Source organism: Austrofundulus limnaeus, unplaced genomic scaffold (assembly GCF_001266775.1).
Source record: "Austrofundulus limnaeus strain Quisiro unplaced genomic scaffold, Austrofundulus_limnaeus-1.0 Scaffold457, whole genome shotgun sequence".
Taxonomy (NCBI): domain Eukaryota; kingdom Metazoa; phylum Chordata; class Actinopteri; order Cyprinodontiformes; family Rivulidae; genus Austrofundulus; species Austrofundulus limnaeus.
In genome coordinates this window covers 35,542-53,794 of record NW_013952859.1, presented here as the reverse complement: position 1 = coordinate 53,794, position 18,253 = coordinate 35,542, and the positions used below count along the sequence as shown (strand labels likewise).

The following is an 18,253-nucleotide window of genomic DNA, read 5'->3' as shown; positions in this document are numbered from 1 at the left end:
TCTGTGTGTGTGTGTGTGTGTGTGTGTGTGTGTGTGTGTGTGTGTGTGTTTAACCTGTGTGAGCTTGTCCAGCTCGCCCAGCCAGGCACCGAACATCTTGTCCAGGTCCTGGTCCTCCTTGTCACTGTCCTCCTCCTCGGCTCCATGGTCCAGCTCGTCGTCGGACACCTGCTCCATCTGCACCCACACACGGACGAGTGGAAAGATCAGCCACGTGCATTTTTTATTTTTTACAAATTTACACACTGCTGGGTCACACCCACAAAATAATAATAATAAAAAAACAGCCCTCTGCTTATGCCGTCATCTTCACTGCCTGTTGCCATGACAACCACACACCAGACACTACATGGTACCCGTGTAGCGTCTAGTGTGCTGCTCACACCACTGACACACCCATCACCTTCACTTTCCTGGTGAGGTCCGATACAGAGGGAGACCAGTGGACCTCAGGACCAAGAACATACAAATGAAGTCCAATAATAAGTCGGTCATCAATCAGAACCGTAGCACGTGAGAAGCAGGCCTGTGTTTAGGATGAAACAGCATCCTCCATTTCTCATCAAAAATTATAACAGAGCTCCCTCTAGTGGACAAAAATGGAGACGTTATCTTACTGCTTTAGATAAAAAAATTTAAATAATCACAAACATTATATGCCTTCTTAAAGTATCATTCAACCTGCAAAAATACAAAACATCATTTGGTTCCTTCTCATTTAGAGGCCTCATACTTGGAACAGTTTACCATCTGCAATGAAAATGTTGACAGATATTTAAGTTTTTAATTCCCAGGTGAAACACTGGCTGAAACGAAAGCAAATAAAGTATGTGAACACTGAGGGAAACCAGCCTAATTTGTTGGGTTGTTTAAATTGATATTTATGATGCTTATCTTTTCATGTATTTCTTAGTGTGAGTGTGCGCGCGCGCGCGCGTGTGTGTGTGTGTGTTGGGGGGGTAGGGTTGGGCTTAATCGTATCGTGTGCAATTAATTGTCAGAAAAACATTAATCTATTTTTTTGGCACTTGACAATTAATACGATTAATGCCACCAGTCGGTCCGCTCGGTGCTCCTGTCTGCTTCAAATATGACAGGGGTCCCCAAACCTTTTCCTGTAAGGGCCACATAACTTTTCCCTTCTCTGGTGGGGGGCCGGAGTCAGTTTGTAACAGAAAAAGTGTGACTATTGCAGGTGTAAATGTAAAAATGTATTGTTTTCCAGAAAGCACAATCAAATAAACCTCTCTGGGTTCTTCACAGTATGTATTCTGCTGAGCTAACAGTCCACTTTTAGCTTTGAGAGATTGTTTGCTCACATTTGGCCTTGCAAGCTATCATACTTGTCTTTGTGACGGGATTCATGGTGTCGCCGCAGATTGTATTCTCTGAATACTGCCGCCACCTCTTGACAGATGAACAAAAAAATAATTGTTTGTCCACTGCAGCTTAAATGTCCTGCATTCTGAATAAATTTTTCTCTTACCTAATCTTTTCACCATTATTCCGTTCTCTCTTTGAGAGGGGCGGGTTTAGGATGTTTTTCTGGGGGTTGCCAGATAGGGGCACAGACCGCAGAAGGGTGGAACAGAATGTCATATTATATACATGTATGTATGAAATAGTTACTAACTAATAATAGTTAATAATGAAAATAGTTCATAACTAAGGAACACTTTATTGCAAAAGTCCAAATTTATAATCAAATATAAATACACATATATGAAAAAAAAAACTAAATGCTCTCAGACCAAATGGGGAGGCGGGCCGGATCCGTAGTTTGGGGACCACTGAAATATGACGAACATTTTAAAAAGTTGTCATTTACTTATCAACACAATTAAAAAATTTGATGTATTGCCTTAAGTGTAATTTTGACACAATTTGGAACAGAATTTTATGAAGAGCAAATCTTTCCCACTGAACTGGTCATGTGACCAGGACATACAGGTGTCCAGGGACTCCAGGGGATTAATCATCAAATTAATCTTTATCGGCTAAATGCCACAATTATTTGTGATTAATTTTTTTGCCAATATTGCCCAACCCTGGGGGGGGGGGGGGGGGGGAGTGAGTAAGAGAGAGAGTGGTCTGTTTTCATTTTATTTTTAGCTGTTTTTATTTTAAAAGTCCAACCAAGGACTCGGTTTGCAAATTAGGCTATGGCTAGAAAACCCTTGTACAAAGCAATGGTTGCTTGTTTTTTTTTTTTTATCATGTAACATTGATTATTGTGCTGTCCTTGATCAAATAAAATGAAATGAAAAGTTAATGCAAATCACCAATCAAACTCTATACAAGGACACACAAATGTAGACAAAACCAACGTCACAGCCTGCAACCTTGATGTGTTCCCACTTATCTAATATCTGTGACAGCTGAGGGGACTCTGAATTTGTACAGCTTGCACAAGCAAACCGAGGAGTGAATAATTTCACAAGAACGCCACAATCAAAGGAGAGCTGTTATCTAATCTGGTGATCCGTTTGTCAGTGGCAGGGAAAAACCAACCAACCAACCAACAAACAAGCAAACAAACAAACAAGCGAGCGTGGTGAATAGCGGTGCGTGCCATGTCTGGTCAGGCGCTACAGGAAGTACAGAGTGTGCACAAAACCCTGTAAAATATTTGCATCTTGATATTCAGAGTGTAAAACATCCCTTCGAAGTAGTAAGCCACCTAAAACCAATAGTGGGTTGGTTCAATCCACCGCCCCCTTTACAGTCAGATTAGATGGAATACTCCCAAGTAATCCCATTGATGTTTTCAGAGGGCGTTATCCCCACTATGTGGTGTCAGCCACTAGCAGAGACTGTACCAGTTCAGGATTAACCCCTCTCTTTTGATCAGCGACATGTCTGTGTGTAATTCATGTGCACCAGAGTTTTTGTGGGTCTATGCCGTCATGTTTGGATACAGCAAGGCCAAGCAGGTGCAAATCCAACCAGCGAATAAAGCTGCTAACCACATACACGGCAGCTGAGCGACACTTGTTACGGCATTACATTACAGTGTTGATGATGGATCGCTTCCTGCCTGAACTCGGGCCCGTCAGCTCTGCAGAGGAAAGCAGAGCCGAGCAGATCTTCGTGTGTTGGAAATGACAACCACGAGCTCGCGAGTGTGCACGCGTGGGAGGCCAAACAGGAAATAGCCCGGATGTGCAGAATTCCTTATTTCCCTTATGACCCGGCTTCGGTGTCAGGAAACTCCAGCTGTCCGTTTTTTTTTTTTTTGGTTTGTTTTTTTCTTTTCCGGGGCCGTTTACTGGAGGGGGAGCGTACTAATGAGAGGTGGAGGAGTCTGAGGCTCGGTTTGCATACATATAATCTCCATATGAAAAGCACAGTACAGCATGAGATCACCACAAGCAGGACGAAGACAGAAACAGAACTCCCAATGAAAGGATCCCACAGCTGGCTGCAGATGTAAATACAACAACCCCAAACAGACTCGCTGTGGGACTTTTTTAATTGTGATGTTTAAAACTGCAATCAGCCTAGGGTCCTCACCAGACATATTTACACTGAAACCCACCAGTACTTATTGGTCTTTACAGACACTATCTTGTGCACACAAACTGGAAAAAAACAAATCACAAATGAAGCAAAAATAGACATCACCATAATGAATAACTTAAAAAAAACGTGACTCTGGGGCTGCTCTAATGGAATCACAGCCTCAGCAGGAGATCTTGCTGCAGGTTTAAGTGAATTACCACCTGAGGCACGGCTTTTACGATTATGGAGCATGACCTCAGTGGGAAATGGGGTCAGGAGCGAGCTGCTGACACACAGAAGCATGACCAGAAACCAAACATGAGGCCCTCTGACTGAAGCTTTTGTCCTCTCTCTTCTGTGCAGCAATTTGTTCTAGTAAACATGATGTTCCTCTGGTAATAAGAAAGGAGGTGTTCTAAAAGGAACAAGGCTTCAAGAACAAAAAAAGTGTGCTCGCCAACTTGGATCTTCACTAACACTTAAAGGAAGAAGCCATGTGAGTATGGAGTAAAAGTAAGAYTCATGCAAAAAGAATTACATTTACTTTGTAGGGACAGAATATGCAATTTAAATAGGAGGCAAATTAGGAAGCTTCAATAAAATAAAAGGATATAGATATTGCACCAATATAAAAGTGACATTTAAAAAGGATTCTCAAAGTCGACGTGATGTCATTTAGTCATGTGACTTCCTTTTTTTATGGGGGAAAACGGCAACTGAAGGGAGCAGGAAACACGGTAATCTCGTGAAAAAAAAAAACACCGTTGTCCCTCGTCAGTCTCATCTTTCTCTTAAACTGAAAAAAAAWAATAATAATACAACCGCGCAGACCTCCTTTTTGACTGATGGTACATTCACAACAAACACGTTTTGAGCATCAGGAGCATCTGGTTACATGCAAAGTCAATGGTGGACGTGCATCTAGGGGTGTCTAGAAGCCGAGCAGCGCGTCTGGCGCATTTGGAGCAGCGCGGCTCGAAGCAGTGCACGCCCGGCACATCCGAAGCGTCCACTACGTGAGTTGGAAAATCTGAACTTTTGCTGCTTGATGCGTCGCATCGACCAATCAGAGAGACTCATTTTTGCATGTGACAGTTTCCTGAATGTTGCCCACTAAACCGAAACAGACGAACAGGAGATCTTTACCTGAAATCGACCGTCTGCAGTTGGATACTCTGGCTGGAGATATAAGTGCCGATGTGGGTCAGCTGGTCCGGACAAAAAAAAAAAGGGTCTATCAGCTGGTAGCTTCTGGAGCGGCGAAACTAACTGAACAAATCGCCTCTAAATCATCTGGTGAGTTAATTATCTGCTGTGTGCAACGTTCGCTTGCTCTTGAGTAATTAAATCAAAGCCATTTTCTTTTATTTTTTCTTTATTTCACCCGCCGAGGGCAGACGCTCCTCCCACACCCCGCTGCTGCTGCTTCTCGTTCTGTCTGTCCAGCATCAAGATGCGTGCGTTTTGAGATTTTTGGAGGTGCGCAACGCGTTTGGTGTGAACGTAGCATAAGGCTCAAAGTTATCTGGCAAGCAGTAAAAACTCTACAGGAAGAAGAAACTAAAACGAAGCAAAATTTGAATGGAGATTGGCGGCAATGAAGAGCTGGTGAGAGCAGGACTTTGTTAATTAGATCTGTGACTTTTAACATGTTTGGATTTTATAGTTAGTGTGTAGTTTTGAGTGTTTATTCTTCATTTTAGCCAGTTATAGTGTGTTTTAAATCAAAACAAGGAGGCAATTCTTTTTAAACAAGGAGAGGTATAGAGGTCTGCAGAGGCAGAACGACAACACGTGTCTTATTTCTCCCCCCTCACTCTTGCATTTAGAAAAAAAATTATATTTTATCTCTGGATGTTTTTTTTTACAGGAGAAGTGCAATCCTACAGCAACTTTTCACCATTTTTCCTATTTTCCACGTAGAGGAACTCATCCTATTTCCCCCTCAAACCACTATGTCAGCCTCTGTCTACAACATGTCACGTGACAAAGTACCCGGCTGTTCGACTTTGAGAATAGTAAGTATTTGACACTGAGTAGACTGAAGTGGTAGGAGGAGGCAAGTGATGAAAATCTGATGTCTATCTTTAGCCATTCAGTTCAAAGTGTGTCATGAGGATTGCAAAAGAGGCTCGAGCTAAAATAAAGACAAAAACTGAAACATACTGTATGCAGTCTTTGGAAATGTTGATTAAAATGGAACGTTTTTGGTAACTTAGCTCACTGCATGTGTATCAAACCTAATCTGATTATAGTCAATGTTGTTGCTCTTGTTGTTAGTTGAACTTCAACCATTTGTTATAGATTTCTTTTTCCTCCACACAATCTAGGCATAACTTCAAGTCATTAAGAAACATTTTACTAAAAGATTAAACCTAAACCCCGGTGGTGAAACACATCATCTCAATTAATGTTTCCTATTTGTTAAGGATCAAACAGCGATAATGAAACACTGAATGCCTGGGACTTTTCTGTCCTTTTCCTCCTCCTTCCATAAAAATGTTAAAGAACAAGAGGAAATGATAGAAACCTCACAAACGTTATCTGGATGTAACAGAATGAGAGCATGAGATGACATCATAGGTCAGAGTAGGTCTCCTCCTCGATTCAGTTTGTTTTTACCATCTCTGGGGCTTTTACTGAAGTAAAATAAATAAAAATAGGAGGAGATGAATGCATTGAGCCTGGAAATGACTAAAGCTAAAGACCCTTCCCGGCTGATTCAGCGCCTCTGTTTCCAGTTAGCATTGACATGATGAAACAGCCCGTTGCATTTGAGTTACAAATAAATCCTTTCATATTTCAGTCACACAGGAAATATGAGGGCCGGGATCTGGAACATAAATGTAGCTGTGTACACACGATTGTGGGCAAATACTGCGGCTTGAGTTCACATTTCCACCGAGTGCTTCTAAATAGACTATTTTTAGCTCAAACACTCCAACGAGCCACATTTTGTCTCTGTAGATTTAAGACTATGGAGATTAATATAAACCTGGCATCCTCATTTGGAAACACTGAATCACAAGCTCAAACTGTGAAAAGCTTCCTCTCACACCCAGTTCCTATATCCAAATTATTTAGAAAAAAAATGGAACGGAAAAAACCCAATGTGGGGAAAATGTCTAGATGAGAGCGGGGGAAAAAAATCCTTTTAGCAAGCTCCCTTTGTTCCAGCAGCTCAAAGAGGTCCATACTGTACAACAACTAGAGTAAGTTTTGACCATGTGACTGTGTGATCTACTGTAGAAGCTATGCTAAGCAGAATGAGCAAGAGTCTGGATTTACCATCACAGTATATGTTGGCAACATAGCAGGAAAAAAAGGACTGATTATGTATAAATCTTAACAACTATTAGTAATAATAAACTAAATAAATTAACAAAATTATTCTTAACATTTTAGAGTGTAGATAATCAAATGTTTTAAATAATGCCAGAAAGCTGTGTGTTATGGATTTACTAACTGAAGAGAAATAGGAAAACGTCTCATTTCACAAGTAAGCAGAGTTTCTCTTATTTACCTCGATGTGGATGTGATCTGACCACAGCTGAAGCTAATAATATAACAATTTAAAACAAGATAGAAGTCGATGCAGACCATGGCTGATGTCCCCCATCGCCTGTGACAACTGTTAGTAGTTTTGTTGGAATCATTAAAGGCCTTCATTAGTTAAATAATCTCATTAGGCAAACAGATGGACGGGGGGCTAAAGTGATCGTGTCAAACTACTACACAACATGTTGAGCAGGTCTCCCTTATGGTGCACATGTAGAGGGGTAAAAAGGACTGCATTACCCATAAGCCTCAGCAGCGGAAGGAAAAATGGCTGGCCAATGACAGGAGGGGCAGTGTGGGCCGAGTGCAGAAAAAGCAGAAAAGAAAGGAGGGGAGCTGCTCAGCGCGAAAGAGAGAAGTGGAAGAAAAGTGGCGGAAAATGGATTTTAGCAGCTGTGTTGGACAGAAAGAACCAGTAATATACTGCTGAAGACGTTCGCTGATCGAGTGACCACCGCCACTAAGGAACGTACGTGCATCGGGACCTAGCTAACCTGGGAAGTTAGCACTAAAGTCATTTGCTGCAGAAGAGAGGAGTGGGATCTAAGGATAAATCACAGCCAAGTTGTGCAGAAGGAACTGTGACTGGTATTCCTCTACTCAGGTAGCCTGGTTAAAACCAGACCCTGTCCTTCATTTTGCTTCGTACTAGGGTCTGGACTTGATGCATAGAGAAGCGTTTCTTGCAGGAGGCATGGCCTCTGCTGAAGCATGTGTGTTGTCGCTGTGACGGAGGCTAAGCTAAGAAGCTAACCAGAAATCGCTTGTGCTGTAAACAACCCTACTGAGAGGAGAAATACACTGAGCCGAACGAGACGACTGTAAATGAGAGCTGCTGCTTTGTCAGACAAATTTAATTTAATTTGGAAGCCTTATCAACACAGACTGGCTTCATTCTCTTCCTCCACTGCTGTACGCTAAAATAACTAGCAGACACTGTGCAGAACATCGACGTCATTCAAAACTCCTCCTTCTGTTCTCTGATTGGCCCGGCTAAAAATCTGCCAGTGAAATCCATCTCAATGGGAGAAGTCCCAGACGGAGCAGAGAAGGGAAACTAGAATTGAGCAGAACTGTGTAGGAAGGCAAGGGCCAGACTACTACTCAGGTGACTTGCATCTGGTTTTTTTTATGCTTTAAAGGGCCCTTATGCTATTAGACTATTTCTGGGACCAATTCGGATCAGAACTCACACACACATAAAAAAAGAACAAGAGAAACTTAAGAGTTTTTTGTTTGGTTTTGTTTCACTGTCATTATTATACCCTGTTCACCAGAGTTATTTAGAAAGGATCTCCGGTTTTAATACTGACAGAAGCTTTAATATTTGTTTGACTTGTGTATTTTGGTACCATAACACTTGTGTAAATGGGACTTTGGGTCTATTATAATCAGCTAGCCAGCTGACACTGTTCAATGAATTAGTTTTTTTTCTTGTTGGATTGTTTGAGCTCTAGTTATTTACAGTTTTGTTGAAGAAAACTGACGAGTTCATAAAAAAAGATTCAGTAACTAAGTGTGCTGTGTTGTCTATATTGAGTGCTGCATTGCTGGTTTAGCAGTCTAAATATCAAAGTGAGAAATATTCTTCCCTTACCTTCTACGTTGCTATATTCAAGAACATCCTGGGTGTGGGAGGTGTCCAGAACAGCCAAGGTAAATATATTGAGAAGCCATTGAGATCCTTTAACAATGTCATTCTTTAATTGCCCACCTTGAACATCTACTCATTGGTCAAGGTTGTTGTGATGGACACTTAAAAATTGGGACGGAAGACCAAGATCCCCCGGACTCCAACTACCCAGGAAACCACATTCATTTTCCCACAAATGTGAGTAAGTTCTGCTCATTACACACACAAAATGTGGTGCAGAATGATTCATGTATGTGTGATTAAGAGCCAACTGTGTGCAAAGTGGGCAAGGCTAAAGTAATATTGTTTTACCAACAGACTAATGTGTTTAGCTGGTTTCCCTAATGATGAACACAAAATTGTGCGCAGATCGGGTCATGATTTATAGCCAACCATGTGCAAAGTGGGCATGGCTAAATTGATCTTGTCAAAATACTGCACAAATTGTTGAGCAGGTGTCCCTGATGATGCACACCAAATATGGTGCAGATTGATTCATGTATGTGATTACAAGCCAACTGTGTGCCAAGTGGGTGGGGCTAAAGTGATCTTATCAAACTAACACAATGTGTTTAGTAGGTCTCCTTGATGATGCACACCAAATTTATCGCAGATCTGATCATATATGTGTGATTTATAACCAACTGTGTGCAAAGTGGGCGAGGCTGAAGTGATCTCATCAAACTACTAATGCGTTGAGCAGGTCTCCCTGATGGTGCACACAAAATTTGTTTCAGATCGGATCATGTAAGTGTGATTTAGAGCTAATCATGTACAAATGGTGAGGCATCAGCATTCGCCACTCTGCCACACCCACCCCATCCCCCCACCAGTCAGTGTTAAGAGAGGCATGAAGCATGTGAAGTCTGCATGTTCAAAGCTGTAAAGGTAGTTAGCTCAGAGACATGTACAAGAAAAGAAATTGTCAGGTTTGACCCAAAATGGCCGACTTCCAGTGGGGATTGAACCAGGACTCCAAGAGACAGTTTTTAGATCCCGAGACATTACATGTGTACCAAATTTCATGATTCCAGGTCCAACCATGCATGGTTGTGGCTACTTTTGTAAATAATTGTAGGGGGTGCTGTAAAGGAATTAGGCCACGCCCCCCAAAAATTGTGCTGCATTCCTGTAGTGGGGTATTAGGATCGACCATAGCGAATTGTGTGCTATTTGGCTGAAATATGTGGAATTTAGGGCCAAACGTTTGTCAACGGCGTGATGTCTGACTTCGCCGCACTGCAATGACCACGCCTTTCACCAAAAACTCTTTGTGCTTGAAAGTATGTGAGATCAACTCATTATCTGTGTTCTGACACCATTTGATGCTGATTAGGTCAAAAGCATCAGGGATGGAGCTTTCCAAGCCAAAAGAAGGTCCTGTTGTCAGGGGGCGGGGTTTTGTTGATGTCACATGACAACCAGAAAATATTACAGAATTTGTGACACAAACCCAGTTCGGCTTGCTGCTAATCTAACAGTTGCTATGACGGCTGTGAGCCAATGCCCTGTTTAGTCGCCATTTTCGCCCCTCCATGGTGTTACAGTCAGATGTTAATGGTAGACGGGATAGGAGGGACTCAGTCTATGGTTATTTAAGACTATGCCTATAGTATTAGCTGCTCATCTTATCTGCTCATTGTTCCACTTCAGCTAACAAGTTACAAAAACAGTACAACTACTGCTGCCAGCGTTAACAGGTAAATTATTCCAAACTAGAAGAGCTCAGAGAGAGCATGTCTCTGCCAAAACTGGATTTTTAACCTCAGTCATGATTTTTTTTTTTTTTGGAGTGGTTTAACACATTTGATTAAAACAAAATTCTTTTCAAATCGATTCTGCCAGACATTATTCAAAAGTGAGTCCACCTTTTCTTCCTTTCTTATTTTTTATTAAAAGCTTTAAACTATTGATTCTACATTTTATACAGGTAGCAATCCTGCCATTCTTTCAATCATGTCTTTCATTTTATTCATTATTAAGGTTTGCATCCTCATATTAACACATCAACTGGAGTCAGACAGTGACTCATGACTAACACACGTCTGGTTGTTTGTAATGGTCTGCATGGTATATAAACTCAAGCCATAAAACACACGTTGAAACACCAAGGGTTATCATAACGGCATCTTAAATTTTAAAGAAGATTTAGAAAACTAGTATGCATTCTAGAGTCCATCTTTTAAGTGTTGCGTGTAGTGAAGCAGACAAAAAGGAGGTCAAAAAACAAAGCCAGTTGCTCTCAAATGTTTGGTCTCAATGACTTTCAAGACATAAAACAGATTCAGTCTAATTACTTCCAGGCTCATGGTCATTCTCTTTTCCACAGACAATCGTTCTCTTTCTTTCTCTGGCTTCTCTTTTTCCCCTTCTGATCAAACCAACACCAATACGTCAAGTGAACATAATGCAAGTTAGAAGCAGAAACAGGAAACTGGGCCAGACTTATCTGCGTTTCAAACAAAGGAGGGTCTATTCATCTGAAGTCCAGTGTCCCAGTAGGAGTGGGTGTTAAGTCCAACTCAGCTGACCTCTAATGGCCACTCAAGTCTAGTCCAAAACATTACATAGTTCTTTAAATGTTTTGGAAAAGGCATGGTGGATTAAAGTAAAAAATAAATAAATAATAAAATAATAAAAATGGAAAGATTTGTTTTTTTGGCCTGCTGTAAATATCAGTCATAGATACTATACAAGCTTCACCAATACAGGAATATGGTCACTTTAAAGTTAAATTTTTGAGATAATCCTCTCTACTAAACAAAAGAAAACATGGATGGAATGTGCTCTAATGGCAAGATGTTTGGACCCAAAATGGTGCATAACTTTTTTTAATTTTTTTGGCAGACATATATATATATATATATATATATACACTGCTCAAAAAAATAGGGAAATGATATGAAACACTTATATTGTGATAGGTTTTTCATCCTATATCGCCCAGCCCTAGACTAAACTACTAAACCACAAGTCCTTGTACTAAAACAGTTGTGTATTACAGCTTTTATTTTGACGGGTTGCATTCACTGGCAGCTTTGTGTCAAAAAAAAAGCTAAAACTTTAGACAATGAGGATCTTGACAAAAACAAGGAAGATGAGCAAATTCACAGAGAATTTGAGGAAAAGTGGTAAATCAGTTATTAAAGTGTGCCAGAAACAAAAACTAAGAGATTAAGGCAACTGGTTAGTACATCTGAAGTCCTCGTTAGCACAGAAGTGTTATTCAAGTCATCTGTTGAAAATCCCTGTATTTTTTCATACTGCAAGATTAGAACAAAAACTGCAATGTCAGTTTTTTTTCTGACAATATCCTGCAGCCCTATTAGAWTTATCGTGTAGCTCTAATTTTAGCTCCAAGCAGTTAACATTTACAAAAAAGTCAACAGAACAAAATGAAACAAAAATATGTTTTAAGAAAATACAGTTTTATTGTAGCTTTTGTTTTCTTTTTAAACACCAAAGCCATCTCAGCAATATGTCACTAATCATAGGAGCACCATCAATCAAAGTGGAATAAGTCACAGGAAACGTAAAGGACATATGCCACATGAGAAAGGAGGAAGTGTTGTGTGAGGATGAGCTGGTTAACTGAGCAGCTGCAGCAGGAAATGGTTGATGGATGTGTTCAACAACAGAGGAGCCGAGCCTGGCTATTAGATCATAAATAGAGTCGGAGCTGATGGCCAAAATAACAGCTTCAGTGACATTAGTCAAGAACGAGCAACAGCCTGTAGGCAGACGACCTGCACTCAGATGCACACAAATGGATCCAGACACACACACACACACAAAAGCGTGGCATGACACAGCCAGCCACAGCAGCTCATACAGCCAATTAGGAGGGAGGGGCACTGAAAGAGGTGGGGGACAGAGAGAGGAGAAAAAACGAGGAGGATGTCAGGAGCCGACAGATGGAGAGGGAGTCAGAGGAGGGGAGGAAGTGCACGGTCACACTGGTGGGCGGGAGGTGTGAGGATTCGACAAGCTCGCCGAGCAAACCAAAACTTCAGCTGCCATTGCCACAGCAACACACACGCATGCAAATCTACTTGTAGATTAGCATGTGAGCCTCGTCACGATGGTTTGTTGTGAGGCTGGCTGACTCAGGCAGAGAAACCAGCTGATGATTTTCTTAATCTCTCAGTAAGAAATACCAGAAAGGCAGAGGCGATCCGTGCTCGATTAATCCCCCCCACCCCACCCTTTACGCTCCGTCTCCCTTCTGCACAAACACATGGACGATGAGTCAGCTTTCCCTGCCTCCATCCAGGGCACTGGCCCAAATGTAAAAATCAATAGTCTCTTGTCCATTCCCTAAAGAGATCAGGTTCCATGCACACACAGAAACACACACATAAAAGGGGTTCAGGTGGCCTGCTGCAATGTATCGTTACAAACTTGCAAACATGACGCAGCACATTAAAAACAAGCTTAACAGATCCCTTAAAAAAGACACAATTCAGCTCCACTAGTGCAGAATTAAACCCTGCTGCACTGCCACACAAACCCTTATTTAGTGCCTGATCAGATGTGAACTGAACCCTAAATAACCAGGCTATGGCTGCGCTGTAAATACATCAGCATCACTGACAATTTTTATTAATGTTTCTGCTGCTTCATGATCACTGAAGAACAACGATATGGATGGAGTGATTTATTACTTCATATTTCTCTCAGTGTGTCTCAGCAGACGCAATTAGATAAAGTGGCTTGTGGAAGAATAAAAACTAATGGATTAATGTATTAATTTAGTTATCCGGCTCTATGTATGTTTAAATAAATACATGATTGTTTATGTGACTATTCTAGTAAAAACGCTAAGAATAAACCTTTAGAAATAAAGGAAACCGATCCCCAATTTATCAAACCAAATTTTAACAGTCTACATTCAATATGCTGTATTTGTAATGAAACTCAAATAAATCTAATTTTTAGAGAGTTACTTGTGGGAGGTCAATAAAAAAATCTTTAACTGGTTTAAAAACTTATTTTGAAAGCAAGTGGATGTCTAACTGCACAGTGAGAAGTGTTTCCACTAGTAGGCGGAGTTTGTGTGACATTTGAGTTGCGTTACACCAGAAGATGATAAAAAAATAGAGTTTGTAACAAGATATGGTCTTCTAAGTGTTTATTTACTTCAATATTGATCTGTTGCTAACAAGCACCTGCAGCTGTCCTTTATATTTACCTCAGGTATAAAACATGATTCAATTCTCTTGTCCATGCCCAACAAAAATCTTGATTTCCTTAAGTAGAAAACCATCCATCCATTATATATACCCGTTTATTCCTTTCAGGGTCACATGGGTCACTGGTGCCCATATCCAGCAGTCACAGTGTGAGGGGCGGGGTACACCCTGGACAGGTCGTAAGTCCATCACAGGGACACAGAGACAAACGAGACAAACAACCATTCACTCTCTCACTCACACCTAGGGACAATTTAGACTTACCAATTAATCTAACAGTCATGTTTTTGTTCTGTGGTAGGAAGCCAGAGTGCCCGTGGTGAACATACTCATGCATGGAGAGAACATGTAAACTCTACCCAGAAAGGTCCCCAGGCCGGGATTTGAACCAGCAACCTTCTTGCAGAGAGGTATTAGCTCTACCAACTAAGTCAGCCCCAGTGGAAAAACAAAACAAACAAAAAAATCCTCAAATTAGTCATTCCATGTTTTCCATGGTCATTTCCTTCCTCCTGAGGGTCATTAGGGTCTTAGGGTCTTTGTTGGCCTGAACAATCAAAGCTTCAGGCCCCGTTTACGAGGCCAGTAATGCCGGTGATTTTTTCAATGTTTATTGGGGCGAATGAACAAAAAAAATGTCAGAGACGCCAATCTCAGGTGACGTAAACGTGAGTCTGGATCGCAACGGAAACGTTGAGGTTTCACTGAAAATCAGCTCCGTGTATATGGCCCCGACATTTTCCATATGACTAGTTCAGACTTTTAGTGTCCACTTTCAATACCTACTCTTAGTATGTATCATATTTATAGCCAATTATTAAATTTTAGTTTGGCAGAATTGTGTTTAGGCACAGTTCAGTATGTGGTGCTTCGTTTTAAAAGTTGTACCAAGTTGTTTCTTTATGTTTATTTTTGGGGGTTGGGAGGTGTGTGTGGGTGGGGGAAACTCACATGCACCCGCCCTTCTGAAGCTGGAAACATACTTGCTCCGAACTGCCGGCGTCGGTATGGGTTGTCGCAGTTTAATGACGAATATTATGTCACGGGGCTTCGCAGCGTCGGTTCGACAGCCCCTTTTGCCACAACCCACCAGCAGAACTTTTGACCCCCCTCCCGTGTCGATGGTAATGTGTGATTGGTCAGAAGTTTGTGGGCGTGTTTGTATGTGCTGAAACTGAAAGCACTCGGACACTCAAAAGGAAAAAAAAGCTCGCTTGTAGAGCCGTCTGTTGAAGCAGAGTTTTATAAAGACAGTCAAACCGAGAAAAAGTCATGAATGGAGATTAAACATTGTGCACGGAGGAAACTTGACTGATAAAAACTGTGGAGCTTTAACCAGGACAGATGTGGATAAATACGTTGGGTGAGTGACGAGTCTGACTTTTTTTATCCTGCATTGCCGGCTGTTGCGGGGAGAACTCCATGCAGTGACGTATGGTTCAGCGGGAGGTGGGTTTCCTGAGCTCGGCGTGGGGTATCTCAGGGACTATGAAAGGTGTGTGCGAAAACGACTGCCGAACAACCACGTGACCGAGCGTCAACCCGTCGGCGTCAGAGCGAGTATGTTCCAGGCTTGAGGGTCCTCTTTGATTCAGACAAGTTTTGGTCACAAGCATGAAGGTTTGAACTGAAGTGAAAGTGAAGTTTCAATTCTTAACTATATCGAATGTTCAGACAAGCTAAAATCTGAGACGTCCCCCGTTTGACATAGGTCTTTGTTGACAAACATGGGTTCCTTGACTCATCTCTTAAACAAGCTGTCTTCTCTGGCTGACATACAGTAGCTCTTTGGAGGACAGCAATGTTCCTAAAATGTAAGCAGAGAGCTGAACCTTGACCCCAAAAGCTGTCTCTGTTGTGCTTTCCCCTACATAGAGGTCTCTTGCGATTTGCCTGGAAGACTGAGAATCTACTCCAACACATGTATGCCATCAGCTTAAGATAAATTAAATCAATAAGGCAATAATAGGATTAGCTTCCTACTTGGATATTCATGCTGTCTGCACAGTAGATCTACATCTGCTACTTATCATTAAAACTCTAAAGTGGGTGTAACATATTGTTTGAGCGAAACAGACCAACACAAACTGGGAAAATTGCGTTGAGGTAAATACACGAACACCATGACCAGCTGGGAAAGTCGTCCCGTTTGCTCACCAACGTATCTCTCTTTGCTCTCCTTCTGTCCAATCCCCTGCAGCTGTTGTGTGTTTTTGCGTCTCCAAAGACAGGCAGAAAATGTGCCAGTGTGTTTCCCGCCACAACACCTCCAGCCTTCCCCTCATCGTGCCAAAAACACACAGCGCCGCGCTTAATACTGTATCCCCTAAAGGCCTTGGTGGTTCCAACTTCAGAGCCAGCAGGAGAGATCAGTTAAATGGCAGTGCTACGAGAGAGCCTGCTTTGTCACAGATCAACTGCGTGCTAAAAGAATGCTTGTGTTGATGGAGATGCTGAAAGATACAGACAGCTGAGTGGGGATGTTTGTGTGTGTGTTCATGTGACACGCACACACACTGCGTCATACACAGATACGAGCTGTTAAAAACCTGTCTGACCCACAGGCAGCTCCACTTCCTGGAACAGTTGAAGTCCAGGAGCAGACTTCCTCCTTCTCACACAAGATTCCATTTGTACAGCGGTCTGAAACACATCTTCCTTAATCATCATTTGTACAACTATTTTTATTTATTTTTGTGCACATCGCATTGTTTGTCAAATTTAAAATAATCAGTAATGAATGAACAAACATTTTTATTAAAAAAAAAACACCTCTACAACTGTCAACAGTAAATTGAAATGTGTCTGTCACCCACCTCCAAACGTTGGGTGATACAGTTTTTGCCAAGATCTGCTAGTAAATATCTTCTAAAATCATTCAATAAATATACATGTATAAGTGGTTAGCTTTTGGTGCTGATACTAGGGATTAGGGATAAGTTATTGATTAATGAATTAATCTGAAGTTGATTAATCTTATCAATCGACTAACAATTAATTGAGAGGCGTCCATTTTCTTAAAAACCCACGTTTTCTCTTGTATCAAGAGGGTCTCTCCATAACATGAAGGGGTAATATTTTATAATATGCTATCTTTAAAAAAATGAAGCAGATCAATATATTTTAAACAATTTATTTTGCCAGTTGTATTAAATACTCACTAAATAAACAAAAAATGTGGGTTTCTCATACATTAATAAACTGAGCATTTTTTAAATAAAATACAATAAAACTGAAATCTATTAGGCTGCTGAATGGGGGGGGGACAGATGAAATGAATAAAATATGATTTTCAGATGCAAAACTATTATTAATTTATTATAATTTATTTACATTTAGAATTTAAGATTTTTTGCAGATTCTTTACTTTTTGCTTGTTGGTTCTCTGTGGCTGAAACGTAAGATTATGAATATAATCACAGTTCCTTGAAGGAATGGAACGAAGTACAACACACAGTTGTATATGAGACACGCGCCCTAGCGCGCCTGGCTGAAGCCACCTCTAATCACGTCATTAGACCGGTGACGTGGTGACGTTGAACGTCGGGTGACAGGCTCCGCCTTCACCCTATAAGTTCGGAGTCACCAGAGTCATTACTCAGTTAGATACTGCCCTTCACCGAGCCTTTGTGATGCGGGGCCAACAAGGTGTTGTACTTCGTTCCATTACAGTGTTACATCCCTACCACTTGAGGAAACTCAAAGTGAGGGGGTTGTGTATTTGTCGTCTCAGCTAAGACGTTTTCTTTTCATACTGGTGGATTTTATCCCTCAGTCTATAGATCTTTACTAAATATCTGATATACCAGTGTTTCCCCTACCATTATACAGGCGGGGAAGCCCCACCCCACCCCCCCAACGAGAAGGCCCGCCCCTCTAAGAATTTCACGGCATGTAGTCATTCTTTTTTAAATAAGGCCAGATCAAGTCGAGAGCTATTTTTTTGCGTATTTCCATTTCCACCTCTCACCAAACTTGGGGGGAAAAAGATGGCACAGAGCGAGGCTGAGCACTAGACGCGCAGCTCTGCTTTTAATCACGTTGCACCGATGCAACAGCTTTGCAAGCTACTTTTTCTTTCTTTAAAAGAAAATGCTACAGGTGAAGCCACGGCATGGTTACTACCTTATTAGTAATTACTGCCTTTTTTTACTTTCTCTGTGGGTGGGGGGTCAGCTTCACTCAGCTGCAGGTGAACACCTCCCGGGAACGCACACGTTTCCTGAACTATTTTCCGAGGATTACATGATATTTTATATATATTATATTTCTAAAAGCACTTCGCAGTATTTCCCCCCCCCGTGTGTTCACGTCACGAGTGCAACAAAACCGCGACGGATCAGCTGACTGTTTTTAAAGTGAGGTGCAG

General features: G+C 41.4%; 1 protein-coding gene and 1 long non-coding RNA gene across 2 annotated transcripts in view; one reads left to right on the top strand and one right to left on the bottom strand.

Annotated features, from left to right (window-relative positions):
- The window catches only part of LOC106529636 (ras-associated and pleckstrin homology domains-containing protein 1), a gene marked incomplete at its 3' end in the record, with an annotated part of 65,283 nt that overhangs the window by 18,378 nt on the left and 28,652 nt on the right, over positions 1–18,253 (bottom strand). Inside the window, 1 exon segment of the mRNA XM_014025115.1 lies at positions 55–177. Coding sequence (XP_013880569.1) covers positions 55–177 — 123 coding nt within the window.
- On the top strand, positions 4,668–5,704 carry LOC106529638 (uncharacterized). The gene is made up of 3 exons (XR_001311660.1): positions 4,668–4,797; positions 4,899–5,109; positions 5,372–5,704. It is a non-coding gene; the product is annotated as an uncharacterized LOC106529638 (long non-coding RNA).